Genomic DNA, 21595 nt, shown 5'->3' with positions numbered 1-21595 from the left:
TCAGGGGGAACTGTGCCGACATTCGTCTGGAAAGTCTTCGGAAAACGCAGGGAGAACATCAGGCAGCTCAGCCGGTGAGGGGGTTCGAACCCGTGTCACGTCCCAGTCTGGGCGTGGAAAGTGATCATCTTAACCCTCCGTGCCACGGGAGCTTACTGCAATATATTGATCTGTATATATTTTGAGGGAGTAACTTACAACCACGACGATGAAAGAATGAAACCATTGAAGAGGTTAGCCAGCTGTAGGACTCGAACCCACATCTTCTGGATTACCGAGTGGGTTCGAGTCCTACAGCTGGCTATCCTTTGAAGTGGCTTCCATCTTTCTCGTTAATTTCTTAGGCAATTTGAGACTTTGTATCTATTTGTCCTCTCTGTGTTGTTCCAGCCTCAGAACATCAGTTCTTTCACGTTAGAACCACAATTAAGTGAGAAGGTCTTATCACTGGACCAGCCTCAGACGTCCCCATGTTGTTCTTTAGACGGTTGTTATTGCGCAAACTACCATTTGTTGTTTTGAAGGAGTATGTTCGCACTCAACCGGTTTGAGCTTACTCGAGAAAACACCGAGCAAATACAACTGCTTATCACAAACGCGCATTAGATGCAGTGGCAATTACAACGATCGACACTACGAGTGCTACAATAAACATTTATTTTGAGAGTTGTTTTTACCCGGACCTCGTTCCAATTACACTGTATGTAACTGAAACAGAAATAAGTGACTTTACTTATTTATTTATTTAAGTACTTTAAAGACCTCAAGAGCGTATTACATAACGGAGTGGTGAGTAGCACGTAGGAAAAAGTAGAATAGAAACACACAACAAAAGTATTACAAAAAGTAAATAAGAAATATCGAACTGACAAGGAAAGAAGACCAGGTGCACCATGGGAAGAGCATGATGAATCTGAAGCCCTGCATTGGAGGAGCGGCCTTAAAACCAGCAGTGTCGTGTGTACGACAAACATGTTCAGGCTGAAGATTCCAATCACTAGTAGTTTTACGAGAGAATTATTTTAGAAAGGAAGTGATATTACAATGGAAAAGCTTAATCATATGGATACAGTCCAGAAGAGATGAAATGTAGTAGTTAGCAGGGACTAGGAGACGATCGCGAGTGTTTGTGTTATACATTTTATGGAAGAGACACAGCCTGGCTATCAACCGTCTTGACGAGAGAAGATCAACGTCAAGGTTTTTCTTTATACGTGAAACACTCGCGTCTCTGGAATAGTTAGATGTAATGAAGCACATTTTGAACTGACTCTAATGCTTGAATTAACTACTCTTGATGGGGATCCCATATGGCCGATGCGTATTCGAGTTTGGGCAGCACGAATGCACGGTATGAAAGCAGTTTTACGTGATGTGGTGCAAGCACAACATGCCTTCGAAGATTTAATTTGGTAACTGTAAATATAACTCTACAAACAACACACCATCATTTGTCCCATATCGATCCAACATTGGCAGCCAATATAAGTTACGTTGGTCCAATATAGGCAGTGCAACTCGGTCCCGTAATACGCCAATGAAACTGCCAATATTGGTTCAATGTTGCAAGCCTGTGGTGAGCCAATGAAGAATACGAATGCTCAGTAGCTATAGTAACTGCCACTCCGATCTAGTTTTAATTGGTTTGAATGGCAGCACGACAACGGGAAGGCATCACGGTACAATGCATTATTTTTCTTTCGGCTTTTTCCTAATATTTATCTTTGTACATACTGAAACACTGCCATGAATGGCACGCGGTGGTGAGATAGTAGGATCTCGCTCGGTCTCGAGTAGTCCTACAGAACTACCCATCACTGAGAACATATCGATCGAAAAAGTCAGAAATAGTTGTTGCCAGAATACTTCGCGGGACCGCGAGTTAAAGTTTTGGCGACCCTATTCTGGTTTTTCCCTTACACACCACGAGATTTCGGAATATTAAAATATAACCATTGGTTGAAAGCTGGCTACATTGACACTTTGGTTTGCCGGCATACCAGTGTAACGCTAACGAAGCGACATCGTTCACTACGCAATTCGAGAAAGTAATTTTATGGGCGACATTGCTTCAAACCTCAATAACAATAACATGCTGGTCATTTTCATTTTCGTGTACTTGCGGTTGAGCCAAGACAACACCACGTTTTGGCCCTGAAGTTTTAGGCGGGAACTTTCGAACACTCATTTTTTGCAGCTATATGTGACGTGCTCAAAGCTTGCTTCGTCGATCCTATGAAGTTTGTGCCTCTCGCCAAAGAATACATCTTCTTGCACTTGTTTCATCACGTAGTCTTTGCCACTGTCTTCCACAAGCAAGATGACTTTTGATCCAGTGACACAGGACACTTCACTGAAAAGCTTAATCATCTTTCGGACGCCTTCGTTTTGTTGGACCGTTACAAGCGCAAAAGCATATTTGTAGTCTAGTAACACATCCTCCAGTGCGGAGTCCAGCTGTTTTGCATCGAAAAACATGTACGGCAGTCCCGTAGATTGCACAGCGTTGTGAACCATTATTTCGAGAAGCCTCAGTTCTGGGCCCGTAACTACGTGAAGCAACCCGTTTTCCCAGACACTGTTCTTCGGTTGGTTATCGAAATTGACTTTCAGTTTGCCAATGTTCAAAGCTTTGTTGAGTCTCGCGTTTTCCTTTTCTATCATTGTCGCATCTTTCGACGGTATTCCATTGTGAATGTATTTCTGCATGTCCGGTATGACACTATCCTCGAAAAACTTTCGTAGTTCTGGTACCTCCTTTTCGAGAACCCTATTTCCATGATCGCTGCCATATTGAGTTAGTATGTGTGGGATACGAACAATCGCTTCTTGTTCTTCACTTGTGTTCAAAGCTAGCCGTATCAAGAGATCCACATCGTTTTTTCTTCGTTTTATGTCATCCAGAATGGCTCTGTATCGCAGTTCCACTTCTGTGTCTTCGCGTAAATATGGCTTGCCATCATTTTTATACACCAGATGAAGTGCCATATGACAAGATTCGTGAATAAACGTGCCCCGGACTTCGGCTTCCGTTCCTATACCTCCGATAAAAATTCTTTGCTCTTCGCAGGTAGCAAGTCCGAGGTCGCGGCTGCCGCTGCAACCCGTGATCCCCTGAACGTTTTCACTGTTGTAGTCGAATAGTATATCCAGATGCGGTGCTGTGGCAACAACTTTCAATATTTTCTCGTTTAATTGGTCGGTTGAAAGTTCCCTGAACATCTTCTCCAATCGCTCCTCGAAGTCATCACATCCGACGTGCCTTGATTTGCTTTTCAAATAGTCGATGTAAGAGCCATCGCATTCTGTGGTGTAATGTCGTTGCCGTCGTATTTCAGCTTTTTCAAGGGGTGTGAGACCTTTGTAACACGATGATTCTTTCTTGTTCTTGAGTCCACATCCACGCGAGACTAAGAGGCCATGTATATGGATGGCTTTCTTTTGAACAGCTCTGTAACGAGCTGACTTATCTTCCACAGGGTCCAACCACAGTTTCAATGCAGGCACGGAATCCAGGCACTTTAGAACACGAGCCTCGTCTTTCGCCGCAATGGCTTCGTGCATTTCCTTCCTGACGTCTTCCCACTGTGGCGACCTTTCCATGTTGAGATCGAATTCAGATGTCGAAGCCATGTCCTTGGAGATGAAGCGTGATATTCCTGTAATTTTAACGAGGAATTTAGGAACGTATGCAACACTAATTGAAATGCAAGAAACAGGTGAAGTGCGGTAATTTGTTTGGACCTCGACTCTCGTTTTTCCGTGTTTGCGCCGCGAAGCAACAGTGGCTACAGGGACTCTTGTTTTTTTGCTCTGGGATCTCGCTGCATAATAAAAGCAGCAATGATATGTCGTCGCTGCTGTATTTTGGGTTGTTGTCTAGTGTCTTTGAGTTTCCAGTGTTCATCGATACCTCTGCTTGTTTCGTTAATTGACTCTCGAGACCACGACAGTCATTTCACGGGAACAGGTTTGTTTCATCCGGCACATATCAGAAGACAGGGGGATGGAAGTGTTCGGCTTCCTTATAGCCGTCGACCGTATCATATCCTTGCAAGAAGACAGAGGTAGAAAACAAGTAGACACAAAAGAACAAGACAAATGCGAGTACGCAAGACTAGATACAAACAAGCAATGAAGCATTAGTACACTTATTGCGAGGAAAACACAGAACCAGAATAACGAGAAAAAATACACATGGACGGCTCGGGGATAGGGAATGCCACGTATGTAACGCGAGTTCCTTAATGAAAAAATAGGAGCATGGGAACAGCACGAGGAAGCCAATATGGACGATTAAAGATTGCAACGCATTGTGAAGCAACAATAATATTATGATAAAAGATCAGTACAAATGATTAATGAATTCAGAACAATGCTAGGACGGAACACAAGTGAAGCAACAGAAGTTTTCGAGTATGTGCGCGGTCCGCGCCCTCTGTTGGTCTTTCTCTCTCCCCGCGTCTCTGTGTCGCTGCATCGCTGAGCACTGCCTCCGAAAACTCGCATCCAAGCACTTCATAGTTCATACGGATATCAGGCTTACGGGCTTGTATTCTGAGAAACACAAATCCTGCACCTTCGATAATGAGGCGTGCACTGCACTCGCGAATACGGCCACGAACTCGCTTGGGTGTTTGCTTGCCTTTTCGGTAGACGGCGTTCTAGTCGAGTAAGGGTTGTCGCGTCTGGGTAGCCCGCGGAATCGGCATCCTTTGCTTGGCAAGCAATTTTTGAAATTCAATTGCTGAAAAAGCAGGAGGATTTGCAGCAGAGACTTTAGGCATCTGAAGCGTCCAAGTACATGTGTGCCATTTACTTTACAGCTCCTTTTTAGAAAACGAAAGACCGATGTAATGACCTCACGGTGAGTCTGGCATGCAGTGCCGCCACGTCGCTTCTTTCTCATCTTGCTCATCACCTACCATAGTAGAAATTTATGCATGCTGGCCCAATGGGCTGCCCATCAGCGAATATGCGACCGTTGGCTGTGATCAGGGATAGCCTCCTTCGCAGCAATTAGGGAGATTAGAAATGAAACGAAGAAAGAAAACAACGCACGAGAGATGCTAGTTGGAAGCCTAGCAGGGGATCTGCCAATCAACTAACAAGCTCTGGAGGAAAATATATTTGGCATTGTGTAATGCATAGACCCACTTCAGTTTGTGAACAAGAGGGGGCACCCGCTCACGCGCATAGAGTAGACGTACCTGGTAGAGAAAATGGAGTCGGAAACCGCACGATGTATGCGACGTATTTGTCCATTCTGTACCGCGAAGGACATGCAATAGCTGCACCACTTTATGGCATGCCCTTAATAATGACGGGAAACACACAATTACTGATCGCGCTGTTTTCATCCACCAAGCACGACAGCAGCGCCGCCGCATCACCATGACATCAAGCACTGAAGTGAGTCTATAGGGAATAATAACGTGGCGTGTGCGAGTGTGTGTAACATCATGTGCAACAAAATGGAACCCTTCCCCCAGATTTGGTGTCCTTTCGGTTACCTGTGGGCCCTGTCCATTCTTCGAGTACCTTCTTGAGTTTCTTTACATGAAACGGCTTCCTGGCCATGTCTACCCGGTTGATGACCTCGTGGAACTTTTCGTCAGTCAAGCCGCGAAGCTGCTGCACATTGTCCGTTCCTAAGGGAAATTTCAGCACTGGGGTTAAAATCGTCTGAGGCTTTATGAACACAGTTAATACGAATGCGTCGCAGGAGGTTGTTATACCCACCTTCGTACATGTTACAGAAAAAATGGAGTGATCTAAAATCTTTCGGCATACATAGGGTACAATTTGAGAAGAAAGATGCGCTAACAGTTCCTTACTCTCTCTGGGTGGAATATCGCTAAGTTGGTTCAACTATAGAGTCTTATACCACCAAACTGACCAACAGCACACATTTACGTAGACTGTTGAATTCTGAAGGTCATTTTACGAAGGTCAGTAACAATTTGCAGTTCTAAGGAATAAACCTCGGGGTTAGGGGACCAAAATGGGGAGGGAATAGCAGTCTAAGGGACTATAAGGAGCCGCTATTGATCTCCGTCCCACTCCTTTTTCCCCCCTTGAGTGTACTAGTCATATGATCATCAGTCACCAGTCATGATCGTTAGTCATGATCGCTTTCCACGCCGAGACTAGGAGGTGACACGGGTTCGAATCCTGTCACCGGCTGTGCTGTCTGAGGTTTTCCCTGGGTTTTCCCAAGACTCAGCCCGATGACCCCGATCGATGACTTCGAACAGGTGATCACGCAACAAACCGTACACAATCATTTTCATTCAGGGTCACCGACAGGGGCGGATGTAACGGGGGGGACCTCATGCGGTCGTGTTCCCTTTGTAAAAACCCTATATCCTGGACGATGCTGCGCCGCAAAGCACGAAATTTCCTTAAGACCGCCCCCCCCCCCTCCCATGACAGACCTTTAAATCCGTCCCTGGTCACCGATGGACCCCATTGTAACCAATATCGAGACCCAGTGTGTGAGCAGTGGCATTGTCGCAGGCAGTGCTGCTGACCATGAGACGGTGTTCATGTGTGGGAGGAATGTCACTGCAACAAAAGCAAACTCTTCACAGAAACATTCGCTAATTCGCGCGGCATTTTCGATGCGGGTTGAATCCGATCCGCATCGAGTTGCTCAAGAGCGTTCGTTGCGCATAGTGGTGTTTACTAAGCCTCTAAGGGCCGCGATGTCGAGCGTGGTCTAGATTAAACAAATTAGCAAATGTAGTCGCCCGTCACACCAAGACTAAAACCGTAAGCGTGAAATCCCATGGGCTCGTATACGAGCATTTCCGAATTAATGTAATGTTCTCGTTGAAACGTTACATTAAATATTCTTTTTCGCACGTTAGGACTATTTATAAATTAGGTGACATCAAATGATTAACATTGCGTCGTAAGATAATGCATGGTGTCTTAGCTTCTTCCACGAATAAGCCTCAATTCAGTAAAAGTGTGTACAAGTTCACTCTTCCAGACGTTGCCGCTGTGATCACATTCTTCCTCTTTGTCCACGCTGGCAACCTTAGTCAGCTGGACTCTCGCCCATCCTCCCCTCTCCGCAGAAAACTGCTTGGTCCCTGGCCACATCCGCAGCCCACCAATGCTCTGCCCTCCAAGCTCTCTGCACCTTTCTGGACACCGTATGACTTCGATCCTTATACTAAAGGGGATCATTATTTCATTTCCCACATCTCCACCAGGTAGAGTATGTGACGTGGCGATGGAACTCCCCATTCATCATCTTAAAATAAAGTTCCTGATGTTCTGGGAGTATCCGTTACTCGAAAAATACCAAGACTCATATTTGGGAATATGTACTCAGTGAAAGGACTCATCATCATTACCCATAACGATTCGCGTATTTCCCTTCTGACTGACTCATGCGGTTGTTCCATGGCATGAGGCGACAGAGTGCGTTTTGGCTCGAACGGAAAGACAGAGTTTTCAGTATGCACTTACCATAGCCTGCACAGACCAACAAGCGCTCTGTGTGTTGTGTGCTGTGAAAGCTGTGCTAATCGTTTGTACTCACCTATTTCCTCGAATTTCTCGCAGTAGGAGAGGAGACCCGCTGGTTCAAGGAGGTGGTGAATCTCCGAGAGTCTCGGTTTTGTTGCCGGAACGGACGTCATTGCAACTGAAAAAAATAAGCGATTGGTTGGCACGCTGGAAAAAAAATGATATTTGAACTCGTATCTGCGTTATATGCTTTACATACATTGTGTATGCATTGGAACGACATCTCAAAGGAAAATGTATAGCACCAGCGCATCCAAACGGCAATAACAAAGACACTTCCTACGCTGCATTGTGCGTGTATTAACAGAATAACCATTCAATACGGAATACACCTGCGTCCAGTACCCTATGAGACGCAAAACACGACCATCTTTAGGGCCCATTTAAATGAAATACGGTGGCTATTATGTGGTACATAAGTACAAACACAGCAGTGGATTGTTGATCTACGTATCTAAACGGGTTGCGAGACCTCGATAGACGTTATTAGTTTGCATTGTGCACACGACGTACTACACAGCGCGTAAATTGAGAAAAAAAACTGAACGGCATATTAGGGTATAGGCGTGTCCGTCATGCGGTCCATACGCCCGTTCGTTCTTTCAGTCCATGTCGTTAGTCAGTAGGACATTAGGTGCATTGCGGAGATTTAAAAAATAAATGGTGAGCGTGTAAATTCTGAATCAACGAAGAAAAATGTATCGACGTTCCCCGGGTCATTATGTTCGCAGGAATGCCAAGGTGGGGTACACGAGGTACGAGTGCTATGCCTCAGTGCAGTGGTGTGTAGCTCACCTGGGTGTCCTGTCCACTGTTCCAGTTCATTCTGGAACCTCATCAGTTGAAAAGGAAATCCGGACATGCCAACAAGATCCATGAACTCCTGGAACTCTTCTGCCGTCGAGTCAAAAAGCTGCTGGACATTGTCTACGCCTAGGGTCAAGTTCAACACTTAAGTTAAACACGTTCCAAGTCTCATGAAGACGATTTACTAAATGCACTGTAGACCACGCAAGGCGCTGCTCTACGAGTGAGAGAAATTGTCCTTTTTGTTCATTTATTTATTTTTATTATTATTCGCGCCATTTCAAATCCGAGGCACTTGGCCGCAGTATACCACTGATCCACCGAGGCTGACTTCAGAAAAATCGTTCAGCGAGCATGCCGAAAAATAGTGACCTTAAAACAAAACCCTTTAAAAAAAACAACCGAAGTACCAGTGAGGTCGCTATATTTGGTGACACGAAGTCGCATTCTGGCTCACCTGTCTCGATGAACTTGTCGTAGTAGGTGAGGAGATCCGCTCGCTGAAGCAGTTCGTGAACTTCACGCTCCGACTCGTTTGAAGGAATGGACGTCATTACGGCTGCAAAGGAAGTTCACTGTAGGCGATACAGACACATGCGTCCGGGCAGTGAGGTTTTAAATTTTCATTAAGATAAGATGAAATCGACTTGCTAACGTAAAGGAACTGTCGATAACGACTGCGTAAGCTATACTGGACCAGAAGGAACATAAGTAGAAGGGGATGTAACACTTGGCCCCCTGTTTAATATATTTAAGAGAACGTATTTAAGAGAAGGTTCTCCGATACGATGAGGACCTGCATCCCGAGTTTCGCAACAAAGGGTAAGAGACGCGTATTACATCGTTTGTGCGAATCTCGAAACTCAGCTGGCTCAGAAAAATGCTGGAGACATGTCAGTCAAGAGGGTTTACGAGCCATCGTGCATATCTCTCCGGCTAACGTCCACGTCCTTAAGGGAACCAGACCTATAGCAACCTACGGCCATCGTGCTGTTCACTGACAAGATAATAAAACCATAGGAGGGACTGAGGATTTTGCTCCTCTGACATGAGAAATGGAGGAGGAAGCATCTGGGGCCACCGTTTCATTTACTTTACTACCTTCACTGTATTTCTTTTGCAAGATGCAGAGAAGCACTCGGTCATAAAAGGACACAATGACTGATGTCACTAGAGCCCACTTGACAAGGGAGTCGTGCGTATAGGTTTGAGACATAGGACAAACCCCCTTGGTACCTCCCTACGTGATCGATTCTCAACACCCTTTTGCTCACGTACACTCTAAATATTTTCACACCTTTAAAGGTGTAAAATTGGTGTATTCTCATGTACACACTTATTTTACACCCTAGAACTTTGGCTTGAAAATTTTCGAGGCTGTAACTATGGTGAATTACACCTTTTTATGAGACATTGTCAGGAGGGTGTGATGAGGGTGCAACAAAGGGTGCATTTGGAGGTGGGAGAGGCTCCATTACACAGGCCAAATGTATTCCTGTTCCTGTGCAGTGCTGGAGTGCTTGTGGTACTCAGAACTTAAGCTTGTGATACAAGTTGTGATATAAAGACCAAATGCACAGTTACTCAGCATTTGGTACACTGTCATATAACCCCTCAAGCTTAGAGGACTATGTGATAAAGCTGTATTAGGTGATACGTTTGAATTCCTTCATGCCTACGTAATGTAGGATATGTATGCTGCACGGCATAATGTCAACCTAATAAAAGCATAACTAATCAGTTTCTGTGATTGTGTCTTATATGTATGATGCCCGCATATACCCACATCAATCACCTATAACATGTGTGTGCTGTGCAACATGTGACTGCAATGTCGTATTTTTGCTTCACACAGGGTACAGCTGGGGTAGTATACCTGGGAAGTATTACAAGTTCAGTGCGAGGAAAGTATATTCTTGGCTTTTTAAAGAATATTTTGCATTGCTGTGATCGCAGAGTGATGCAGAGATGGCCACAATAACACTCCAAACTACCAAGCATCTGCCTTCTGTAAAAACTAGAAACACTATACTTTCGCAGTGAAGCTGTAATAATTTCCAGCTGCCTCTTCTATGGTTTGCAGGTTACATTACACCCTTTCATACAATTACACCCTTGATTTCTTGAGGGTGTTCCGTTACATCTTAAAAGGTGTGCTCCTTGCACATGTTCTTTCACACCCTTTAAGATGTAAAATTATTTAGAGTGTATGCACCCGTTTTGCCGTTCATCCAGGCGCTATCCCCTGCTCATAATAACTCCAAAGCAATACGCGCATAAGTTCCGAGGTATCTTATTGCTTCTCCCGAGTTTCTTGAGGCTGTATTGCACCTCGCGAGCGACCATACCGCTGGCACAGATGAGACACACGCATCTAGAAACTGTCATGACCTACCCTTGGTGCGTCGCTGGCAAGGGAGATGTCCTGTGAATGATACACTACACAAGTGACGACCGGAAGTGAATGCCGCGTGGCGTCCTTCCCCCATTTCAATTCCCAAATTTCCTGTCCCAAGTTCAGAATCCCTGTTGAGGCACATGCATTTAATAACCTGAACCTGTACGTGCTCCGAAGGGGCCGTAACATCTTTTGTGGATCGTGGAATTGTTCGTGAGAACGACTGGAATAATTAGAAGCATAACAGGCGGAGATTGAAGTAAGGGAAACGTAATGGCAAAATACAACTGATTTACAGTGCCAAGTAACACCTTGCAACTATGTATATACTCAGCCTATGACCTGGGAATCAAAAAACACCGCACGTATACAACCGAATTCCCCTTGGCCAATACGGACCGTCGTGTATGAATGCTACCATGGAGTGCGAGGAGCATGTACACGAAAAGTGAGTCGTTTTACCAGAACCCGAGATTTCTCCAATTACCTGCATGGCCTGACCACTGTTTGAGTGCGTTCTTCAATCTTTTCACGTGAAGGGGCTTTCTGGCCATGCCTACGTGCTCGGCGAGTGTCTGGAACTCTTCGTCGGTTGAGTCACACAGCCTCTGCACATTGTCTGCGCCTGAGAACGAATCCAATACCGAGGTTAAACATTTGTAACGTGTCCTCAGACACATTAGACACATCCCTAACGCAGAAGACCCTACCAGACCTGGGATACGAATTTTTGCCTTTGTCTCGCATTGAATAGTTTCATGATGACCTATACTATAGGCCTCGTTATCCTCTGCAATCACAAAGACCCCTTTTTCACTCCTCTTCGTCCTTTCTCTCCAGGGGATGCAGCAAGCATCTAAACCCATTCTAAAATAAGTATTCTTAAATTACTGCTTAGAATGGCAAGAGAAACCATGCAAGGGAGCACGAAACGAGAGGACTAAGCATTTCTTTTTGTGTTCCCTTCCATTGGCGATTTTAGAATTTCAACACAACCAGCCCATCAATCTAACATCTTCAGTCTTAGCGCAGCATGCCAAAATTATCAATCGGTCGAACAAGATTTATTTGTAGTAATAATTGTAACTGGGTATAGAAAGCTTGCCGTTTTGATGGCTAGTTGCATTCACACGGCTATGGTAAAAATATATGAAAAACATCCTGAGGCCCCATTTTGGCTGGCGCGCTCACACGGACCTACGAGTTGAAATTTAGCGCTCCTTCAGTGCAGGAAGAAGACCTAGCATTGGGGACAGCGTTAGATGACGGCTTAACTCTATCTTAATACTCTCCTCTATCTCATATTTCGCCTTTCACCACCACCGGCCCCACAGATACACACGCCTTTGCAAATGGAACAACCTGCCTTGATCCCGCTAGTATTCGATACACACAGACACACTTTTTAACTCACCCAGTCCGATGAACTTGTCGTGGTATGAGAGAAGATCCGCTCGTCGAAGTAATTCGTGAAGTTCTCCTTCTGATTCGTCGGCCGCACTGGACGCTACCGCAACTGTATAGCAATGTCGACTGTTAAGCCATCGATCGACATCCACAGAAAATCATAATTCATTGTAAGATAACGCGAAACTCCTGTCGCTATCTTCATTTAAAGATGCTCAGAGATAAAACTACAGAGTGATTGATGTGGCGACAGCGCGTGTGAGAATCGAGTCAGTTGTGGGTAGGTTGTCGGTACCTCTATCTCTCAATTCGACATTTCTTCTTCAATCATGCATGCGGAAGTCCGGTACCCTCAAATGACCTATGTGATCATCTTCTTCAATTTGAAATGTTCTTCCATGCAATTAGATCTTACATCGATTACGTATATTGCGGAGATGGCAGAAAATAGGTCGCCAACTGCTTGGCTTCTAATGCTGGATTTATGAACCAACAAAGAATACCTTCGTGGCATTCAGTGTGCCATTATACACCGGTATACTGGACGCCAATACGGCATACAGGAAGATGGAGTTCTTTCTCCCCGTTTGGTTCTTCATTTACCTGACGGTCCTGTCCACTGGCTCAGTGCTTTCCTTAGTCTCTTGACGTGATATGGCTTTCTGGCCATATCAACAAGGTCAATCACTTCCTGGAAATCGTTCCCCACGGAGTCACGAAGCTGCTGAACATTGTCCCCGCCTAAAGACAATTCCAAAACGGAGGTTAAGGTTCCAAGACACGTGACTCCATGCATTATAGAAGTAACACTAAAACAAACTGAAAGGGCGGCTACGGGTGGATAGTAGACGTTGAATGGTGAGTGAACCCTAGAAATATCCGGGAGAATAGCGCCGACTGCGATACATGGCGGTGACCGCGCTATAAAATGAAACCCGCGTACAACGTTTTCTCGACGGAAAGACACAGAGTTCCGCGGTGGTGACGTCAGCCTGTCAGAAAACCGCTCAGCCCACCTGCACACGGTGATTTCTCGACGGTTCCTTGGCCAGCGTCGGCGATGCTTGGCCTTCGGTGCCGCTTACGGCGTTCTTTGTCGCGAGAGTAGAAGTACAGGCCCCGCAAAAGTTTACGGAAAACGCCAGCGGTATATTTCCACCTCGGTGCGACACCCTGGCGGCAAGCGGAAGTGGGATTGTTCACTCGTTCAGAGGGGTAGAGGAGTGAGACGGCAGCGACACCAATTCAAACCATGTTTCGAGCAGGGGCGGATCTAGGAATTTCCCAAAGGGAGGGGGGTCCCTATGGACAAGTGCCACGTGCATGCTGACCCAAGCAGCACAATGAACTGAAAGTCGAGTGCAATAGGGGTGGCCGGTATGTGTTTCATCAATGTTCTTTAGTTTCACAAGCCTGTTCAAGGCCTTCCACCTACCCGTCCACCCCTATTGCACCCGACTTTCAGTACATTGTGCTGCTTGGGGATATGGGCTGTCGCGCACAGGAGAAAATACACCTGCTGCGTGTTCCGTAAATATTTGTCGGGGCCTGTACATAGAAGATCAACAACTGAAACGTGGCGGTCACCAAAAAAAGAAAAAGAAAGATAAACATCATTTAGGAGTGTCGACAAAACACCTGTAGTCATCTCAACTCCATGGGAACGAAATATCCACAAGAACAGGAAGACAAACAGGGCTCAAAATCCGCTACGAATACTTTATCTGGCATCAATGGGGTCAGGTTCAGGTAAGGAGACTGTAAATATACAGAATGTTTCCTATAGAGTGCCTATGAACTATATAAAATAACCTAGACACTGTACAAGGATGCAGCTTATTGCATTGGTCTTTGCGGCACTTTTTTCACGAGGAAGACACCAGCTTTTTTTTTTCAGTTTTTTTTTCACCAGTCAAATTTCAACAGCATTAAATTGTGTTTTTAAAGTTGATCTCGCAAATCTGCCGAGTCAACCTCACGTTTTTCCAGTGCAAATGGAAAGCGTATGTTCGATTTACCCCGAAACATAGCTGAGGCATCCAGCACCACAGCGGGAACACATTAAAAAAATGCAAAAGGCACCGTTTCGGGACTCGGCAAGAAGAGATATGCGTGGAACGACAGGAAGCGTCAGGGGAAGCTGAAGGCGTGACGCAGCAAATTTTGTGCGGCGAGGGACTGTGAAGGGGGCGGAGCAACGACGGCCCACATAGCGCTGAACTACTCGCGCCCAGCGACTTGGGAGTCCCAAAACGGCGCCTTTTTGCATGTCTTCTTTCTTTCTTTTTTTCATGTGTTCCCGCTGTGGTGCTGGACGCCTTCAGTGATGTTTCGCGGTAAATCGAACATGCGCATTCCATTTCCGTTGGAAAAACGTGGGGTTGACTCGGTAAATTAGCGAGATCAATTTTAAAAATTCAATTTATCGCAGTTGAAATACGACAAAATCAGTCTTCCCTGGCGAAAAAAGTGCCGCAAAGACGAATGCAGCGAGCGACATTCCCGTATTTTTTTTAAAATATAATTTAGGGACACGTTACAGCAAACATCCTGTATAACGTGTTTCATGTATAGACATGTATAGACAGTAGTATGCAAAAGCAGTCCTCCCAATTTGTGGAACAGTACGGCTTTCAAAACTAGAGGGAAGTAACTGTTGCGACCATCGTGGTGTTCTGTAAGTAGGACGACCTTTCTGGTTCCTTCCCTAAATGAAAATCTTCCTTTCTCAATTAAACATCTTAACTGCGTTGCTTATTTCGTCGGTACTCCAATTTGGTGGCTCTCTCCTGTAGCGCTAGCGCTGTGCGCACTGTGTTTGCATTACACCAATTCAAACGCTGACTTTCATATGAGAGCAACTTCATTTTGAATTTTAGCGTCCCTTTAGAGAAGCAATCCAGCGACATTTGACGTCGCTCGAAATCCTGCTTCGTCTGTCAAGCTGTCCACCAGGAGTCACTATTCAGAATGCAAGTCGGCCTTTACAGTGAGAACGTGACAACCGTGTTCTGTGTCACCATTATTACACCAGACGCAACGCTAACAGTGACGACATGTCGCGCGGCGTCTCCTACGAACCAGGTGGGAGTCAGAATACGTATTGCGTGCTAAGCGGATTTCCTTTTTCTTAAATTTATCCCGTATCTTTCTCTTCTCCAAACAGGCTTAATTGATCGCGGGTACGCTCTGAATCATGCGGCACCGTCTCTTGCCCGCAGTTGTACACGCACGACTAGCTTCCGTTAGTATTCCGTGTATGCATCGACACGGCCTATTCTGACTCACCTATCTCCATGAACTTGTCGTGGTAGGAGAGAAGATCCGCTCCTCGAAGTAGGTTGTGAAGCTCCCCTTCTGCTCCATCCGCTGGAGTGGACGTTGCTGCAACTGTCGTTTTTATTCTTAGATTCAGACGCACTTTTTCATTGTCGGAAACGACTGAAGGGCTAATGAGGCGGAAACGTAACTGTCGGTTGAGGAAGCTCTTTAGAGAGGAATGCAGCCGCTTGCAATTCTACCTAACTATCCTCCACTTCTGCCAAGTTATGCAGATACGGAGAGCCGGACGTTCCCACAAAGGCCTACGCGATCGTTGCTTCCATGTAGGAGATTCGTGCACGCAATTAGAATCATTAGAAAGACTTGCGGAGATTGCAGAAAATAGCTCGTTAACTGATCTGCTTCTGAGGCCGGACTGGGGCCTAGTTCAACGAAACGCCATCTTTCTATACGGACATTATGTACTGCGCACGCGTGCCAACACACGGTACATGAAGAGACAGCCTTTTCTTCAAATTTAGTTTTCTATTTACCTGTGTCTGGGTTCCACTCTGCCAGTGTTTTCTTGAACCTCTTGACGTGAGGTGGCTTTCTGGCCATATCTACCATGTTGATCAACTCCTGGAAATCGTGTCCGCTGGAGTCACGAAGCTGCTGCACATTGTCCCCGCCTAAGGGCAAATCCGTAAGTGAGGTTAGGGTGGACAGATGCCTTATCAAGACACGTGACTCCATGCGTTGTAGAGTTACCAGTGTCATTGTTTGCAGCCTTCATCTTCGATATCAAAGATTTATTTATCTGGACCGGTGTTTTCTTTTTTTCTTTTTTTTGTGGACGGAACAGTTGCCTTGTGTTTTGCCAATGCACTGACATGTGGATCCGTACTCCAATGTGCATAGTATTGAGGTAATTATGTATATTCCAACAGATTTTCCTCTAATTCCTATTTTTTACATCATGAGGCGAACATGGTTGAAATTGAGAGTATGCAAAGCGTCCTGCAAAGTAGCTGCTCTTAGTAATATAAAGTACTTGTTCTCAGGACTTGAGGTTTCTGTTGTAGGGTGTTTCAGCTAACATGAAAAAAAAAAATCGTAGGAAAAATATATTTCCACAAATATTACGGGATCAACCCTATTTATATCTGGGGAGATTTTTTTTCAGTACTTCTGAGGGTGTGCCAGTTTTTAAATCCTGTTTATTTAATATGTAAGCTGTTTTCGGGAGGGAAACTTCACCAAGGAAGCTATAAAGCGGTGCAGAAAATCACACCATCGATCTTAGGCACGCGCTTCCGGACCCGACAACCCATATAAGCGGGTCTTGGGTTCCAAGGTGAAAGTTGTCTTTGAAACATATTTCTGCAAACGAATTACGTCAATATAAACACATCCCTCAGTGTAGACAACCTTGGCACGCGATATTTTGTACTTGGACCTTTGCCTCTTCGCGATCGTAGAAAGGAAATAGGCGTTCTAATAACTTCGGGGTTTGCCTCGAAAGGGAACTCTGGTCAAGAAGTACCTTATCATTCGTCCTATACTGAGAGTTACTCAACCTTCGCTAAACCCCATCGCACGGGACAGCGTATTTGGCTATAGTCTCAGAGGAGGACGTGACCGACTCCTGCTCGCATGGTACAGGGTTTCAAACCCATGACCTCGGCAGCGGTCACTCCCGATCTGTTGGCGCTGCGTGGTTGACGACGAAAGTGTCACGTCCCTGATTGACATGCCCGGTGATATGAAGTTCCGTTTTGGCTCACCTATCTCGATGAATTTGTCGTAGTAGGAGAGAAGGACTGCTCGTTCAAGGAGTTTGTGAAGCTCCAGCTCTGATTTATTTGTCGTAACGGTCGTCATCGTCTCTGCAAAGTAGGAGAATTTTTCAGGGTGTGGTTCACACACGGGAAACATAGCGATTCAAAAGGTCGCCTATCTGAGGTAAAATGAGCTTTGCAAATGATGAAGCCGTCTGCAGTTAATCTATAGAAGCAAACGAGTCTTTATACTGCCTATACTGCGTTACTTACGCACTAGTGTGTTACACTACATATTTACGTTTGTTATGTATCTCTCTTTCCATCAAGTTGTAAAAAATAATAACAAAATGAAAATAAAAGTAATTGCGCGTGGAAAATTCGCACTGAGAATACCGCAACTAAACCAGCCGTGACATCACTGCTGAAGACACCTTCGAAGACGTGTTTGCATCTATTTCCGGTAAGGTCACGTGCTTGCGAAAACCAATCACCGTGGCCGAAGCTCTCACTTCCCAGATGGCAGGGATCGAAACAGTTTGCTGAAGATGACGCGAATAAACATATTCGAACATCTCTCAGAATATTATGTCAAACAACCAGTCACATAACCGAAGTAACTTGAAATAAACGATTTGCGAGTAACATATCCAACGAGTAAAATATTTTCCGCTTGGATTCGTAAAAAATAAAGAAAACTACAACACGAATGACTATCATCTGATGAGGCCTACTTACTTCACATCTGGAGTCCAGACAGTCCCTTTAAGGAATCTGTTCTATGTTCAAAATGTTTATCTAGCGTCAAATTATACGCAACAGATTCCAGCATACGCGTTTTTACTTTTCTTTTTTCCGTTTTTTTTTTCTTTTTTGTCAGTCGGTCGTTTCTGGTAAGTGGGAGGCTCTGACGGGACTTACCTTATTGCGCGTTACAACCGTGTGCAAGAAGGTGACCTCCCTGGGAGACCTCGCTGTGATGGCACGTGTTGACGGGTGGTTGATCGAATACCTGCCACGGTAAAAGAAAACGTCAAGGCAATGCGGGCTATGGTCCCCGTCAACTGTGTCATCTGGCTGAATGGAATACCACACAATGGAGCGTATAATAGTATTCGAGTCTTACAAACCTTTTTCTTCAGTACTTCTTTCAAGCACCAGGTAGATCACGTGTCAGTCTTTGTACCCTGCGCTCATCGTGCCCTGGCTCCGCCGAACACTTCAGTTACGATCGTCGTCGATGTTCCCACGCCGGACCCATGGCCCACCTGCAATGTGCGATGTGACTTACGAGACATCCTCATGATGATCTTCCATGGTTACGGACGGAACATGACGTCACAAGTGTGGTGGAAAGCGTATTGTCTCAGATTCCATACAGGGCTTGCTACATGCTTTCTAACAACAATTGGCTTTCATAAATTCATGCTCGTCACTGCGTTGTATTGAAGATCGCATCCACAACGTATTCATAAACTGTCCGTAGTCTTGACTTTTAAATGGCATGTCAGTAATGTCCTTGAGGGTTAATTTCACCTAGAGCAGGGCCCTACAGGTTTAACATAACGAAAACTTTTCTGCCGAATAGAGGACCATCAATGGGAGCAATAGGTTTCAAGACTGCACAAATATAAAAATTAGGCTAGAACGGAAAAATATTATATATTACAACGTCTATGTGCCCTATGTGGGCAACACTTACACACACTCACTGCATGGTGACTAAGAAAGAGATAAGGTTCCAGACTTCACGTGATGCCTTCATGGGTTCTTATCGTCTTATCAGTTGTTTTTCTGCCTGCGGACCACCCAAGGTGACCTTTCCTAGCGAGGACATCATTAACCTTGCACTTTATTTAACGAACTATGAGAAAAAGCCGACAGCTATTGTCCAGAAAGACACCACCAGACACGAGAAGGGATGGCAAGTGAGATTGTTCCCCACTGCGGATGCAACAAATCGTGTTGAGACGATAAGGGGATAATGACGAGCGAACTACGCAGATATTTAGGCATAGTAACATTAATGACGCACATTCGAATTAACCGTAACACACCCGCCAAAAAAGGGGAAAAAAGGCAGACGGCACAAATAGGTGGGAATTCTGAGCGATCATCGGTGAGAGTGGCGCTTTATATTAGGTAATCCGAGGAGAATCAAGGGCACGCTTCGGTGATCCTTGGGAAATTTAAGTAGCCAGACGCAGGGTACGTACAAGTTACAAACACTGTGAGAACAGTAAAAAAAAGAAATCGGGACTACACAGTGAAACGCTACAACGCAGCATAAATAATAGTGAAAAATATGCGCATTGGGGATCTCACCTTACTCTGGAGTTTCACTGGTGTTCACGTGAAGAGACGGAGATCCATCGGTCACCGGGCGAAGTCTGAAGCGACGCTTATGGGAAACCTGCTTATGTGGAAGGCAGATAAGGCGTTATCTTTCACCGCGCCTTTGTCGTGCGAGTGTCACCTCCTGGTGTGGGAATGTGGGTTTAGAGTAAGACTGGAGGAATAGAGTTACACCACTACACTGCAAGTCTCTCACTGGTACATCATGCCTTTTAAGTAAATGTAGTTTAGAATGTGGTGAACACACATTCAAATATAGTCTATGCTTTGATTGAGAGATCAGAGATGAGGTCATCTTGCTTTGGAGCGAGTATGTTAGTAAATGAAGGTGGTATAATGCGGGTGAAAGTTTATAGAGGAGAGGATATTGTTGGCACTTTCCCTCAGAGTGAGGGCTAGATTCAACAGAATCCCTTTTTAACACTTTTTTTAATCTCTGCATTAAAGACATTATGTAATCCCTTTGGTACAATCCCTGCTATCTTCCCAGACTTTATGCACCTCTGTTTTATATCCTTTCTGGACTATAGAAGGCAAACAGCTTTGCAGCTCCTCTGGCGTTATAGGGAAGATTGGAGTGAGTCGATGTGCTCGATTTGGCCGATAAAATCTCGAGACGAAGTTCGCATAAGGCACAAGTCCGGAATAGACGGTAATGCGAAGGAGATTATAACTTTTAAAGTTAACGCTTCCCACACGTAGGTTATTCCTCTGTAGAATGCTCCAAAGGAGAACGCCCGAAATGGTGACGCCAGATTTGCCTGGTCTCGGTATAATTTGAGACGGAAATGTTCCTGAAATGAGGATGAAGTGATGGTATTCGAGGTAAATATGCTTGTTGAGTGGTATTATAATGGAACTGAGTTAAAACCTTCTGGGTATTTGCTTCTCCCTACAATATGTCTTCTGTAGTCCATCATTCGAGACAACTTCGAGAATATGACCGCAGAACAGATGTCTTCCTACAGATGCATGAAGTCACGATGGAAGACCTTGTCAAAGAATGTTGTCTGTAAATCCAATAACGCTTTGTTTTCTGATCTGGTATGTTGTACAACTACAGGGTTATTCTAGCAAACGTTACACATTTCGATCGCACTGTAAAAATAGAAGACTAGGTCTGGCCCATCCCAAACTTTGCAGCCTGATAGCCATTTATCTGAAGTTTCATTCAAATTTTTTGTAAGCGCTATGATCAAGTAGAAAGAAAATTAAAAATAAAGCAAAATCTTGCCCCATGCATTTTCAATGGCCTATCCCACACAAACACTGCCATTTTTTCTTGTGTCTGCTTCACATTCCGATCACTTCACACATGTAGCGCTGCCTACAACGATGTGACTTGCCAATTCCGATGTTATGCACCAATCCTCTTGTTCCAGTCTTGTTCTGTATGCTGATGCCACCTGTGTGTGGTGAAATGAAAATGAAGCGCACACAGCAGAAAATGGCGGCTTTTGAGTGAGATAGTCCATAGAAAATACATGGAGTGAAATTTTGCTCGATTTTTAATCTTTCTTCTACAGGACTATAACGCTCACAAAAAAATCCAACGAAACTTCAGACCAGTGGCTACCAGTCTGCAAAGCTTGGCGCTGGATAAACCCCGTCTTTTTATTTTTACGATGCGATCAAAATGTGTAACGTTTGCGAGACTAACTCTGTAGAGTTTGTTTACATGCATCCATTTATATCTGTATGTACGCATGTCATGCGCGTGTAAGATGTGTTTCCTTTTGTTTCGTAAATTCATTCCTCGCTGCTCTAAAGTATTCGACGATGCAGATATATTAATAAACTGAGCAGACATTCTAGCCAGTCCTACTGTCCTCTCTCTAGTTAAAACCGGTAAAACTGTGCAATCCTCCTCTCTAGTTATCACCGTCTGTTCCCCGTAATGGTAGCGGTTGTCTTTGGAGTTGTCAGGAAATAATGAAACAAAAAATTAAAATAAAATAACGCGTCAGCAAGGATGGTGCTCATCTATTCTCAGAACCTGTTACAACGGCATGTTTCATTGTCTCTTGGCTAGATAAGGCCTGCT

At 44.8% G+C, this 21595-nt stretch overlaps 1 protein-coding gene across 2 annotated transcripts; it reads right to left on the bottom strand.

Moving 5' to 3' along the window:
- Positions 1 to 724: 724 nt before the first annotated feature.
- Positions 725 to 19628, bottom strand: LOC135375769 (uncharacterized). 2 transcript variants are annotated; one of them, XM_064608407.1, is made up of 11 exons: positions 19522 to 19628; positions 18327 to 18464; positions 18118 to 18208; positions 17203 to 17304; positions 12758 to 12895; positions 12162 to 12263; positions 11235 to 11372; positions 8807 to 8908; positions 8338 to 8475; positions 5514 to 7660; positions 725 to 3659 (listed from the first exon to the last, which is right to left on the bottom strand). In XM_064608407.1, exons 4-10 carry the CDS (start codon positions 17297 to 17299, stop codon positions 7479 to 7481), a joined length of 897 nt encoding a protein of 298 aa, XP_064464477.1. In that variant the 5' UTR covers positions 17300 to 17304; positions 18118 to 18208; positions 18327 to 18464; positions 19522 to 19628; the 3' UTR covers positions 725 to 3659; positions 5514 to 7478. The 2 variants fall into 2 exon arrangements, with proteins under 2 accessions (XP_064464477.1, XP_064464476.1); XM_064608406.1 differs by lacking the exons at positions 8338 to 8475; positions 8807 to 8908; positions 11235 to 11372; ... (4 more) ...; positions 18327 to 18464; positions 19522 to 19628 and having other exon boundaries at positions 5514 to 5919.
- Positions 19629 to 21595: the final 1967 nt, after the last annotated feature.

Source organism: Ornithodoros turicata, unplaced genomic scaffold, assembly GCF_037126465.1.
Source record: "Ornithodoros turicata isolate Travis unplaced genomic scaffold, ASM3712646v1 ctg00000945.1, whole genome shotgun sequence".
Classification (NCBI taxonomy): domain Eukaryota; kingdom Metazoa; phylum Arthropoda; class Arachnida; order Ixodida; family Argasidae; genus Ornithodoros; species Ornithodoros turicata.
The sequence above is the reverse complement of the archived record's forward strand: the minus strand, read 5'-3'. Positions and strand labels throughout refer to the sequence as shown.